The sequence below is a fragment of the Asterias rubens genome, chromosome 5 (genome assembly GCF_902459465.1).
Source record: "Asterias rubens chromosome 5, eAstRub1.3, whole genome shotgun sequence".
NCBI classification, from domain to species: Eukaryota; Metazoa; Echinodermata; class Asteroidea; order Forcipulatida; family Asteriidae; genus Asterias; species Asterias rubens.
In genome coordinates this window covers 4,076,170-4,090,998 of record NC_047066.1, presented here as the reverse complement: position 1 = coordinate 4,090,998, position 14,829 = coordinate 4,076,170, and the positions used below count along the sequence as shown (strand labels likewise).

Below are 14,829 nucleotides of genomic sequence, written 5' to 3'. Positions count from 1 at the left end.
TAAAGTTTTTGTATAAGTGTTTGTGGGTTATTTATAAAAAAACCAAAACCAACTTCAGTTTCCTCTCTTAAATGCAAATTAAAATAAACACTTTGTCGATGTAAGTGGTCCTAGCTGGCTTTTAGAATGCAAACCAAAGCTTCCCATAAACCTGTTTGTATTCTTGGCAACTATTTTCATTATATCCCAGTCACTGTTTTAGAAATCTGTCTGGAAACTCGCACACAGATAAAGAAAAACAGAAGTAATGACTGATCAACAAGAGTAATACGATTACTGTTTGATTTTACTTGTTACAATTTAAAAGACAGCAGTCAATATATTTTGTCAAATGTCATGGCCGAGTGGTTAAGAGCATCAAATTCAAGTTCTGGTGCTAAGTCACCGGAGTGTGGGTTCGAATCCCGGTCGTGACACTTGTTCTCCTTGAGCAAGATACTTTACTATAATTGCTTTTCTTCACCCAGGGGTATAAATGGGTACCTACGAGGGTAGAGGTTGATATTGTGAATGAAAAAGCCTTTGGAGCGATATAAACTGTTGCCCAGGTTGTATACTCCCAAGGGAGCTGAGAAACGTTAAAAGGGATGTTATTGGCCCGATGACCAGGGCACTAATGTAAAGCTCATTGATACAGTTATTGTGAAATGTGCTTTATAAGAATTGGTTATTACAATGATCCTCTTTCTCTTCCAGGGGGAAGCACCTCTTCAAACCTCATTCTCACGCAACCAAGATCAGGTTGATTAATAGTTTACCACAACATATCCTACAGTCCACAGTTGGATAAGTTCATTCGATCGTTTTCTTTCCAGGGTAGTATTTCCCTTTTGAAAACATCCTTACTGGCCGCTGATCAGCAAAGATAAACCCTCCAAATGAAAACCGATCCAGGAAATACTAACGAGAGCCAAGCGTAAAAAGGAGGTGTTTGCTCAGATGTGCATAGAGACAGTCCCTCAATCAAATTTGGGCCCAATTTCATAAAGCTGCTTAAGCAGAGAATTATGCTTAGCGACTTTCTGCTTATAAAAGCAGAGAATTATGCTTAGCGACTTTCTGCTTAAGCAGAGAATTATGCTTAGCGACTTTCTGCTTCAGCAGAGAATTATCTAAGCAACTTTCTGCTGAGCAAAAATAAGGCGGGATATCAGTCACAGATTGTACATGCGACATGCTACGTTGGCTGGTAACCTTATTCTGGTAAGCATAGTTTTGTTGTGCTTAGCTATTGTGCTTTAAAAGCAGCTTTATAAAATAGGGCCCAAATTGACTTGGAGCTGGATTTGAACCCGAGACCCCGGATACCCTCATGTTGATAATTACCCTTTTTTAGTCTATTTCCCTTGTGTGTTATTTTTAGATAATAAAAAAACAACAATCAACAGAGTCTCGAGTTCTGCATCTATTTTTTTTCAGTGCCCATTAAAACCATTTTTGTGTTGTGCTTCTGGTGGTATCAGAAATATTCCCTTATTTTCCAACCCAGTAACAGGAATTTTTTTTATGAATATTAATTTTTGAAATGGATTAATTTATACTTATATTCACTCACACACTTTGAAAATATATAACAATTCGTACTGAATCATTTGAAGAGGGAAATTAGCCTTAAAAATATCCTGATGTTATTCGGAGAGGTTGGTACAGCATTGGTTTAGGGTAGTGGTCTACTAACGTTTAGGTCGGCCACTCAATTTCATTTAATTTCATTTCATTTATTTTGGTTGTGAAGGACTCTAGGAAAAGCAAACCTAACCACTGTACTATCCAAGAACCCAATTGAGAGAAGAGAAGGAAGGAAGAGAGGAAAACCCTCAGAGAATTATTTCAGGAAAAAGCCAGGCAGCAAACTAGGGACTGAAAAACAATCACTCGTAGTGCCCCCAGAGTGATTCGAACCTGGGTCCTAGAGATGGAAGGCGGCGAAAGATAACTGTTCGCCAACCCGATCACTCGGACTAAATTTTCTATGGGAAAATTTGAAAGTCTACGGGCACCAAGGCCAAGACCAGGGGCAACAGAGGCCATGTAATTTGAGGCCTGATGTTATGTCATACAAGCTAATCTTAATAGGCGTAAATTATTTAATGCAGCAATCTGTTTTTAATTCTGACAATGTCTGGTGATCCACCTGAATTTTGTTCACGACCAATTTTGGGGTCACGTCCCATAGTTTGTGAAAATTTTGGTTTCGGGCACAAAAAAACACACACACTTAGTGTACATAAACAGCTGTTGAGGTCCATGCCGCACAAACAGGCCCAAATGAAAATACAATCTTCCCCCATAACCAATGCTGTTACAGTTTTAAATACTGGAAAGGTCAAACAATGTCATTCAAAACATCTCATAAAAATCAGTAAACTTATCTGAAAACTTTAAAACTTTCGACGTGCAGTCTGCTAGTCCTCCAAGCAATGACGTTGTAGTTCTTATTGCACACCTGAAAAAAACCCACAGATACAAACAGAAGCATGAGAAACGAAATGCTAGACACAATTTTGATAAAACTATGGTTGGAATTGTCTATATCTGGTGGTCTTTGACCCCAAGAGGACATTTCCCTTCCGCTGTAATTGAACTTCATAGGGGTGTGCCAGATATCTAGTCCTATAACAGAATTGTGGGAACACCAAGTGAAAATCTCTTATAAAGTGTGCGGCAAATCTTTCAGTGCTGAAATCAAAACACAAACTTTCCCAAATTTGTTTTTTAGAAAAAAGATCGAAGGTTGACAATTGTAGTAATCCCAGGCAGTGTGCATAATCTGTTAAGTATGCTGACTCTCACTGACCCCCGTTGCTTCTGATTCGTTTGGACTTTTAGTGAGTTTGGTAGCCTAAGTCGAGATTTAAAAAGTCAAGATTTATTTGTAAAAAGCCCTTGTTCTGCAATAGACGCTTGGTCTCCCCTTAAAGGCAGTGGACACTATTGGTATTTGTCAAAGACTAGCCTTCACAGTTGGTGTATCTCAACATATGCATAAAATAACAAACCTGTGAAAATTTGAGCTCAATCGGTCGTCGAACTTGCGAGATAATAATGAAAGAAAAAACACCACTGTCACACGAAGTTGTGTGCGCTTACATGGTTGATTTCCAGACCTCAAGTTCTAAATCTGAGGTCACAAAATCAAATTCGTGGAAAATTACTTCTTTCTCGAAAACTACGTAATTTCAAAGAAAGGTTTTGTGCTAATAATTATTTTGAGTAATTACCAATAGTGTCCACTGCCTCTAATGTGCTTGGGATAGCCGCTCTATGAAGCTGTCCGAGCCAAGAAGGCCTTGAAAACAGGCTAATTTTCACTTCATAAATATCCAAAAGGGCTGGGGATAATACACATTAAAACTGCGTGGTATTATAAAATACCTAATTTTCTTTTCAAAAGTTAATCACTTTCTAAAACAACCCACTTATCAAAAAAGAAATTAATTTATTATTTGTATTTTTTTAGAGTGCTGATTGAGTCAAATTGAAGAGTATGAATACAGAGGAATGCATTATAAATGTAGTTTAATTACAACAATGATAACACGCAGTTCTAATACAGCGCTTTTCACATCCCAAATGTTTTTTCCTATAGGTGTACAGAGCTATGTTTGGAATTATGAGACCCATTTTACATGTATAATGTAAAATGGTTTATGAGGAGCTATGGTGCAAACTTAATGCAGCCATCCATGTGCAAGTAACACAGCGGCGAAACCCTCTCTTAAAGACTGTGACATAAAAATAACAGACTGAAAGAGGATGCGGAAAACTTCCGCGCTGCCATGGTCTTTACCCCGCTAAAAAGTCTAATGGGAACAGCTCTGGGCTGTAAACCTACCGCAACGCCAGGCAAACTTGCGGATTAAGTCCAGGTGGAAATGCACAGTAGAGCTACACCAAAGCCAGTCATGGAAACTTGTTGCGTGGCAGCGGAACAAAAAGTCAAATGGGAACACAGCTTTAGTGTGTTAAAGGCAGTGGACAGTATTGCTAATTGTCAAAGACTAGCCTTCACAGTTGGTGTATCTCAACATATGCATAAAATAACTAACCTGTGAAAATTTTAGCTCAATCGGTCATCAAACTTGCGAGATAATAATGAAAGAAAAAAAAACACCCTTGTCACACAAAGATGTGTGCGTTTAGATGTTTGATTTCGAGACCTCAAGTTCTAAATCTGAGGTCTCGAAATCAAATTTGTAGAAAATTACTTCTATCTTGAAAACTATGGCACTTCAGAGGGAGCCGTTTCTCACAATGTTTTATACCACATCAGCCTCTCCCCATTACTCGTCACCAAGATAGGTTTTATGCTAATAATTATTTTGAGTAATTACCAATTAGAGTCCACTGCCTTTAGTTGTTTCGTTTTTCTTACCATACGACACCTTGCACTGCTTAAGCGCGTCGTTGAATCCTTCACACAGTGATATATCATGCTGGCTCTGGGCACAATTTAAGAACTGCTGCAGTTCATAGCGGCAGGCACCACCCTGCATCTGGTCCGACTGCTGCTGCTGCTGGTATGGCTGCTGCTCTTGGTATGTGACATCTGCAGGTTGCTGTCTTTCGCTGCTGCCGCCCGTCATGGCTGCTCCAATTGTGTGACCCTTAGGAGTAGAACAAATATCGATTCAAATCTCTTCTAAAGATTAAAACACACAATTTTACTGTGCAACGAAAGCCTAAATAATAGATAAAAATTTTAAAAACTGTATTCTCTATTAAGCTTGGGCGATATCAATTTATTTTATTCACGATATATCGCCGACAATATATCGCGGTATTCGATATAATCGCGATTAATGAAATTTGACATCATCAGTCTTAAAACTCCAAGTGAAAGTTGTAGAAGAGACAGTCCTAGCATAAGAGAGGTGTTCTAATGACCTATTCTTCTGGTTTTACTCCAAACCTATGGGGTGCAAGATGTCTCAGCTAGCAAATACATCGCAATATTTAATCGATATATCTATATAATGCGATTATCGCGATATATCGCGATATATCGATATTTCGATTAAAACCAAATCCATCCGATATCGAAATCGTGTCCAAATTAATATCGCGATATTCGATAATATCGTGATATCGCCCAAGCTTATTCTCTATTAATACAAGCTGGGCAGCAGGTGGGCCCAATTTTACAAAACAGGTTTTTCAGGCCTTGAATTACACAGAGGCCATGTCCTCTGTTGCCCGTGGTCTTGGCCTTAATGCCCCTTCAAAATTTTCCCATGAAAGTGCCCTTTGCAAAATGAAAATTATCATTGCCATCTCAATGAGTTCTGCCCTTCAGGCACCCAGACAAGGGCATAATTCTCAGATCCGTAAGTGCAGACATTCCTGAAATTGGCCCCTATGTTGAGAGGATACACTATTACAGGCCTATATGCCTCGTTTGTAAAAGGGCAGGGGCACCAAGGCATTTTCTGCTTGGTAAAGGGCACCCTATGAGGAAATTGTGGAGCATTTCAAGGGCACCAAGGCAATTACCACGGGGCATGGAGGCAATCGCCTCTGTTGCCTCTGTGAGGTATCAGACCTGCTATTATTTTGAGTATATTACAATCTTGTTCATGAAGTGTTAGACCCGATACAAACACAGATTTTTGCTATCATAACTATTTATGCATTATGCCTACTCTATCTTCGTATTAATCTTATTTAAAACTGCAAATAATATCAACAAAACCACTTAGATGTAATTTACTTATAATTTCAATCTAATCATTGACTTAGTTTGTGTATCAATGAATATATATTGAACGATTAAAATCCAGACTAAAATGAGGAGAAAAAATAACAGACACAGTTTAACATTGTCAGTTATTCTGTCTGCTGATTAACGAAAATAGTCATGTTGATCAATTGAATAAACCAACTGCAATCAACCAAACATCAATAGAGCAAAACTAAGTTGTCATTTTAACATCAAAGTTTATGATTGAGTAAAAAGGGAGAACAAAATGTTTCAAAATGCCTAAAATATTGTAACGTCAAGATTTAAGAAAATTCAATAAATAAAGCTAACTCACCACGGCAGATCCGATTGCCACACCACCGGCTGTAGCGGCCATCTGGCCAAACAAGCCTGGGCCTCTAGAGGGCGCCATACCACTCTGCTGGGGCTGTGCAGCGACTGGTGCCCGCTGCTGTTGTTGAACGGGTGCTGGCGCTCGGCTCACTGGGGCTGGAGCACGAGTAACTGTCCTCGGAGGCGCTGGGGCAGACCTGTTAAATAGCATCAACATTGTTAATTATAATATAACTATTTCTTAATAGCGCCTTTTTGTATTAATAAAATCAATGTACTTGACAAAAAAGGGGGAATAATAAAGTTCAACATTATACATTATATCCATAAACCGCCTGGTTGATTTTGCTGAATTGCGGAAAGGCACTGTGTGACTGTGGGGAAGGAAAAGGGGCCTTACAATACACTAGCTGCGATAACGTAACCCTCCTGCCGTCGGCCGGCAGGAGGGTTATGTTATCGCAACTAACAATACAAAGCCCCCTTTTCCTTCCACAAATCCTTTTGAAGTTTTGTCGGCCATCAGCAGTAATCAATTGAACCAGGTGGATTTGCGAAACTCTAGAACTTTTGAGGTTCGTGCTATCGTCTCAGAGACGATAGCGCAACCTACCTACCTACCTCACCATGTCAATAATTCCAGAATCTAGGAGTAGCCTACAGATTGGTTATTTATAAGGTCTATTAAATTTGATTTTGCCATATATCAAATATTAAATAATATAATAATTTTAAAATGTGGCAGATAGATATGAATGAAATCATGTCAGATGAAATAATTTCCCTTTGGGGGCAGGGAGTGCAACAACTCAAGTGTACTACATTTTTAAAAGCCTTTTTAATTACAATTAATTAAATTAAAGACTCACATTCACACCAAAAAAGGAACAAGACAGATAACAATATATTACAAACTTTCAGAATAATATCAAGATCCTATATCGTGATATGAATTATTTGTATTTATTGAAAAGCAAATTTAAACACAGACAGTCTGAATGATGTAACAATTAACATCATTACATTTTTCAGTTTCACACTTTATTGTTTAACTTTAAGTTTAGTCTTCGCTAAAAATTGTTGTATTTTGATTTGCAGGTTTATATGACAAAAACACCTCTAAAAAATTACCTTACTGGCGAAAAAGATCGCCCACGACTTCTTCCACCACGAGGCATTTTATTTGTATAGTTTTTACTTTAGCAAAATCGCTTTCTAAAACGAAATTCTCGTCGAAATAAAAGACCGGCAGTTCTCACTTTACACGCTGGTTGTCGTTTTCTAGAAACTTGCTGTGACCGCCCCTAACCTTTAACCTTCGACCGATAACTTAAGTAACGTTTGGCTGTTAGATTTCCGCAAGGTGCTAATTTGGACTACAGGGGAAAAAACGTTTCAAAGGAAAACAATCTAAAACGACTGAATACACTATGTTCAAATTTCGAATTTTAAATAAACCTTGGCATATAGTGAATTCAGCCTTAAAAATGATTGTTATTTCACGAATTGAGCCAGCCGCTATTAGATTTCCACTGGGTGGTAGATTCGCTGAACGAAGAGGTCCGTTTGTAATACTGCCCTCTATTGACATATTTGCAGAAAAAAGTTTTGATGTTGTTGGTGTGCTGTGCATTATTTTCCCAGACCTCCATGATTTTGGTCATGCTCATTTGCTGTATTGAGAAAACAGAAACAGTTCAACATTTCTCCTCATAAAATAATCCACATCTGCATGGTTCTGGTGTTCCAGACACAAGCTTGTGACTCCTCCAAGACCCAGCCCCCTACCCCCAATTTAATTAATTAACAAACAACTTAATAAACATAAAAATGTCAACTTCGCTTTTGACACTCTTTCGCTATGTTTAGAATTGAACAAAGTTAAAAGTAGAGGGCTCATGCAACAATCATTGCTTTTTTATCTGCATTCAGGGAACTTCTTTTTGAAAGAAAATGAATAAAACTAAAACACTTGACAAAATAAAGAAAACAGAAACTACCAGATTTCATTTTGAATTATAATAATTATATTTATTTTAATAAATAAACAAGTTGATTCCATATCTTAAAAAAAATCTACCGATAATAACCAAGACTTTCTTAGAATTTTGTATTGTTCTGACGAGAAAGAGGTTGTTCTCCTTCATGTCATCAAAGCAGATCTATTTAATAGTTCCTAGATCTATTTATTAGTTTCATTCACAATCATCCTCTGGTCTTCTGGAGACACTAGGTGGCAGCAGACTTCCGTTAATTCATTGTTCTCAGTAAAGTGAGAGAAATTAGTAAGTGCCAAGAAGCCCTCCAAAGTATCCAATTACATGATACATGCAGTCAGTGTAACAGAGGTCCATACAATCATTGACATGGGAAAACTTCTATCCTTTGATGGCCAGGCATGATTTTTTGTTGCCGGACGTAGGCCACCTCAAAGAGGAAAATGTAATTTTTTACCGACACATTTCAAGAGGCACAAAGGCAATAACTATAGGGGTATCAGCCTGAAACATTTCAAAGAGGAAGTAAGGCAATGATTATGGGCATAGAGTCATAGCATCCGGGAATTCTCAGGCCTTGAACATGCCAAGGGTCACTAAAATGCAATGGACCCTTCCCATGAAATATGCTAATAACATTCACGCATGCGTACAGACCCTATTGGTTGGCAAACGCCATAGAGTTGTGCACTAAGCAGATGCGCAATCGCGTCTGCGTCATGCACCCATTAGCCTTGTACAAAACAGCACGATGTTCCCTCTTTTTGCCAACCAAAATGTCAGTGCGCACGCGCTGTGTGCAATTTACATATTTCATGGGAAGGGTCTATTACGACAGGCATGAGGGTAATCTGGAGGCCGTTGCCTCGGTTGCCCCTGTAAAGTATCATCCGTTGATGGTCTTGAACATATTGCACTCTGTATCAATCCCCATCAGGTATAACATCTTCAGTTTCCGTACCCTCCTCATCTTCCCCTGTGTCACCCCCTGGTAATGTTGTAGCAAGTTACACTCAGTGTCAATCCCCATCAGGTATAACATCTTCAGTTTCCATACCCTCCTCATCTTCCGCTGTGTCACCCCCTGGTAATGTTGTAGCAAGTTACACTCAGTGTCATTCCCCCTCAGGTATAACATCTTCAGTTTCCATCCCCTCCTCATCTTCCGCTGTGTCACCCCCTGGTAAGGTTGTAGCAAGTTGCACTCAGTGTCAATCCCCCTCAGGTATAACATCTTCAGTTTCCATACCCTCCTCATCTTCCGCTGTGTCACCCCCTGGTAATGTTGTAGCAATGATATCCAGCAGCTGTTCAATCTGTGCCTCGGTCAGTCTCTCCTCACTCTCTTCAATCATCTAAAAAATACAAAGGGACAAATATTTCAACTTCCCTTGAAATTCCAGCATGCTGGAATGGAAAAACATTTTTGTAAACTATCATAGTCTAGGATACTTGTTTGCCACAAAACCACACAGACAATATCAAACTCAATGTGGAAGTGCCGAGCGGTTAAGAGCAACAAATTCAAACTCTGGTGTTTCTGATCAGCAGGGTGTGGTTCATATCCCCAGCCATGACACTTTAGTCCTTAAGCAAGACACTTCACCATTGCTTCGTACTTCGGGATGGGACGTAAAGCCGTTGGTCACATGTGTTGTGTAATGCATGTAAAAGAACCCAGTGCACTTTTTGAAAAGAGAAGGGGTTCACCCCGGTTTTCCTGGTCTGATCAGCAGCATATTGCGCCACAGCACCTTGTTAAACATTACATTGCGCTATCTAAGGATTAGGTCTCTTAATTCAAAAACGTAGTCCCAAATCTTGCAGGGAATACTATAATGTTACAGCGCCAGGAGCGTAACTGAGTGACGGACATGTGCTCTATATAAGAAGCCACAATTATTGTTACATTATTATTAATTCAATGGTTTTTGTTGTGGAGGTGGGTGCAGTGTTTCTAATAGTGCATGGAAACTCTGCACAACAAGACGATCATATGGTCTTACCAGTTGTATTTCCACTGCACTGCTTGGTCTGTTGTTAAGGAGTTGTAATCTTTCTGCTCTGAAATATCAACAAACAGCAACAAATTACAACATAAAAATGAAATATGTGTGAACCAAATATAATAATTTGTAACATTGATTGTAACAAGTAATTATTCAACTCAATTTCAATTCAATGAGTTTTTTGTTTATATATCACAAACATACACAACATAAGTTAAAAGTACTTAAATTGGCGTGTTTACAATCATTATTGTTAAAAATTACAAAAAACAACAACACACTGACTTAAAAATGAGAAGAAAAGCTGTAGGCATAAATGCACAAAACATTATTAACATTTACCCAACCTCCAAACCCCAAGTACATTGTATCAATTTAACAGAATATTTACTAACTGTTAGAGTAGGGGACAAGTGAATGTTATTGTTACTCTATAATTCCTACAAAAAAAACCTCCTGCCTTTCATTATATGACCAACAGACATAATTTTTCCTAATTGATAGTTAAAGACAATTGATTTCTTACTTTGTTATGTTGAATGTTTCCACTGCCTTCATGAATTCCCTGATGCAGTCGGGGTTCTGAAGTTTACATGGCGAGTTCTCCAGATACTTGGATGTCTGCGATACAAAGAAAACAATGGAAGACAAATGATTAAGAGGAGATTGATGTTCTTGAACTCCTTCCTTTACAAAGTTACTATATAATGCAATATTTATATCGCACACAGGTAAGACAGAACATTGTCAAAGACCAGTTTTCTCACTTGGTGTATCTCAACAAATGCATAATATAACAAACCTGTGCAATTTTTTAGCTCAATTGGTCGTCGAAGTTGCGAGATAATAATGAAAGAAAAACCACCCTTGTCACAAGAAGTTGTGTGGTTTCAGATGCTTGACTTCGAGACCTAAAAATCTCTTTCTGAGGTCTCAAAATCAAATTCGTGGAAGAATTACTTCTTTCTCGAAAACTACGTCACTTCAGAGCGAACCGTTTCTCACAATATTTTATACCATCAACCTCTCCCCATTACTCCTTTGCAAGTAAGGTTTTATGCTAATAATTATTTGAGTAATTACCAATATTGTCCACTGCCTTTAAAGCCATTGGACACTTTCGTGAACAGTAGTGCCAAGGCCCACACTTCGTGTATCACAACTAATAAATAAAATAACAAACCTGTGAAAATTTAGGCTCAATTGGTCATCGGCGTCGGGAGAAAATAACGGGAAAACCCACCCTTGTTTCCGCACGTTTCGCCGTGTCATGACATGTGCTTATAATAAATCCGTTATTCTCGATATCGAGAATTGATATTGTTTTAATGTTTTTTCAAAAAGTAAAGCATTTCATGGAATAATATTTCAAGAGAAGTCTTTCACCATTACCTTCTGTAAACCCTGTAAGTTATTTGTAAATCTATGAACTTTTATTTTTTTTCTGTTCCGCAATTAAGCACTACAAAATTAAACACATACATACATACATACATACATACATACATACATATTAAAGGCATTTGTAAAGCACCACTACGTCAAGAACCATGTCATAAGATTGACTATCTGTGACTGGTGTCGTGCAAATTTTTGCCGAGCTAAAAACTATATGATATTGGGCCATGGATTTTGGAGGACTAGAGTTAAGTGATCTTACCTCATATGAAATGGTTGCCAGATTTTGTTGTGTCTTACTTGGCTTCTTCCGATTGGATGAAGTCTGTGACTGAAGCTCTGTCAGAAGTGAGTACACCTGTACAACAAGAAAAGACAATACACACACACAAAAGGTTAATTAGGAAATCTGTATTACAACTCTCTCTCTCTCTCTTTGACATTGAAGACACTGGGCACCTTTGGTGATTGTCACAGACCAGTATTCTCAATAGGTGTATCCCAATTAATGCATAAAATAACAAATCTGTGAAAAGTTGGACACAATTGGTCATCGAAATTGCAAGAGAATGTGACCCTGCCCCTTGTTGCACAAATTTGTGTGCTTTCAGATGTCTCAAAAAGGCTCCAGGCGTGAAACAAACTACTCTTTATCAGGTTTTAGTCACGCTATACTGGCTAGTTAAAGCTGGTGGAATTTTGATGGCACAGTGTGTTCTAAAACTCATACCAACCCTAGGTGTTGCAATGCACTTCTAAAAAAAAAAAATATGCATTCTGGTAAACCATTTCTGGACTCTTTTGTGATTACAAATACAGACTAATAATATAATTAAACCACACACTTACCTCATAGTTACTCAACATTGCTGCATTTCTATCAACACTGAAAATAGAAATAGGTACAAACAAAATTTATTTAAAAAAGTCTACGTCATGTTTAGTCATGGCCATACCTCAAAACACATTAATAAGCCAACTGTGAATGCCTCAAATGTCAAAGGTAAAATTTGATGTTGTGTAACAATAAGTGCGAAGGATCAAGCCGAAAACCAGTAAAAATGCAACCCTAAACTGTCGGTCTTCGGTATATTTTGGAACTGTTTTTAGGCTTCACCTTGATATATCGAGTATACTTGATATGAAATTTTCGATCAAACGGTTAAAAAAAAAAAAACTGGCATCGACGGATGTTACTCCCAGTACCTGGGTCTAGATAAGACCAATGTTCAATTCAAAGAGAGTCATAACACTAGAGCCCAACTAGATTGGTGGACAACTGGGTGGACAAGTCGTTAACGGTCTGCTGCGCTGCGATAGTCGAGTTGTGGCGGTGTCGTGATGATTCAGGCTTCCGCGATCGAATACTGCTCTCGCGCAAAATGCTGGTTGCCAATTTCTCTTCCCAACATTTCTACTCCCGCGAGAAAACCGAGGAAATCGTGGGGCGATTCGGAATAGAGTCGGAACGCTATCCACTGCGACAGACATTTTAGCGGCTTGTCCACTAGTCTCGAACCCAACAAGTTCAAGGTGGGCTAACAAACTGCGACATTCCCATTTCTACAAATCAACTACTCCCCACCCAGACACTACGCCTAAGCGGTAAGCCAGCGGAAAAGTTTTCTGTATCTGGGGCATAGAGCTATAAGTTAACAAACGAATAGCCACTTTTTCATAATTTAATCAGACCACCAAATGAGATGTATAGACATTATGCATATGACGTCATTTCAGTAGGGCGCCCTCACCTAGAGGTCAAAAGGAGGTTGTTCATTGGCCAATACTGCGCGCCGCACGTACAAATCTGTGCGTCTCCATTGTTTCGTCACCGTTTTCCCTCTAAGATAAAGATGGCGGCTGGATGACGTCAATGCATAAGCTAGTTGCGATAATCGTAACCCTCCATCCTCCCGATGGTCGGAGACCGGAGGGTTACGACACAAGACTGATATTATCGGTGTAACTAGCAGTTTTGACCAGTTTTTGCCAGACTCGTGATCAGATTCGTCCTTTTTTTCCACTTTCCAAAATCATGACAGACAGTCTAAACACATGGAGTTGATCTTTATTGTATGACAACGTCATCTGGAACCCTTAAAACAACATCATGAAAATATTTGGCAGAAAAAACGACAAAAACTTACCAAAAGACTGACCGAATATTTCCATAATCCATAGCGGGGCCAACTAGTGATTTTGAACGTCGCACTTGCTTGGCAACAACCAATCAGCGTGACCCAACCAAACACGCATCTGCGCACTCGGTGCGGGGGATCGGTGCTTACACACACAGGCGGTGAGTTTGCAAGCTGGAATGGCCGATACGCATACGACAGCCATGGCTCGTCCAGAATCACTAGTTGGCCCCGCTATGCATTATGGAAATATTCGGTCAGTCTTTTGGTAAGTTTTTGTCGTTTTTTCTGCCAAATATTTTCATGATGTTGTTTTAAGGGTTCCAGATGACGTTGTCATACAATAAAGATCAACTCCATGTGTTTAGAATGTCTGTCATGATTTTGGAAAGTGGAAAAAAAGGACGAATCTGATCACGAGTCTGGCAAAAACTGGTCAAAACTGCTAGTTACACCGATAATATCAGTCTTGTGTCGTAACCCTCCGGTCTCCGACCGTCGGGAGGATGGAGGGTTACGATTATCGCAACTATGCATATTATTAAGCCTAAGGTCTATCTCTATACTCCTTTTGTAAAAATAAGTGAAAAAGTGGCTGGCAGGATACACAAAGTTTTCCGATAAATTAAAACAGTAGCTGTAGATTGGACACAAGCAAGAGCAAAGAAAAAGTAGGTCACACAAGTGAAAGGTCAAACCAGTTTTTTTACATAGGAGCTAGCATTAGCAAGAGACACCTTTTCAATTTCACTGCAATAAATAATGCTTTAATTAAACACCGTGACCATGGAGGTACCTCCATGCACACACTAACCGTAGCTAAACTGGTATCAAATTAACCCTTCGTTTGTCAATAAATAAACGACTTTACTTACACCTCCATAGCGGTTGTCCAGATGTGTCTGTGTCCAGGGCACGTTGTCTAAACCATGTCATGGAGGTAGAAATTCTTAACCATGTAAACAGAAGGAATTTTAACACCAAGCATACAACAAACACACCAAAAACAAAAATGGCTATGGAGTATTCCATTTTAAGAACGAGGTTACGAATACAGTAACGGGGTTTTATAATCTCAAAAAGCCTCACAAAAAATATCGACAATGTATAAATTTTAATTTAAAAAGTACACTATTTATAATTTAGTTTACCTTTCTAAGAAATAAAAAATGGTTATCACTATGAATGATTGCTGTTCTGGTTTCTTTAAAAAAAGTAAAAACTCTAAACCCCCTCTATAAAAAGTCGACGGA

The 14,829-nt window shown here is 38.7% G+C and overlaps 1 protein-coding gene across 1 annotated transcript; it reads right to left on the bottom strand.

Annotated features, from left to right (window-relative positions):
- Positions 1-601: 601 nt before the first annotated feature.
- LOC117290557 (coiled-coil-helix-coiled-coil-helix domain-containing protein 2-like) lies at positions 602-14,562 on the bottom strand. Its single transcript, XM_033771997.1, has 7 exons — positions 14,452-14,562; positions 12,288-12,324; positions 11,701-11,796; positions 10,567-10,661; positions 6,036-6,231; positions 4,376-4,607; positions 602-2,446 (listed from the first exon to the last, which is right to left on the bottom strand). Exons 1-7 carry the CDS (start codon positions 14,457-14,459, stop codon positions 2,436-2,438), a joined length of 675 nt encoding a protein of 224 aa, XP_033627888.1. The 5' UTR covers positions 14,460-14,562; the 3' UTR covers positions 602-2,435.
- Positions 14,563-14,829: the final 267 nt, after the last annotated feature.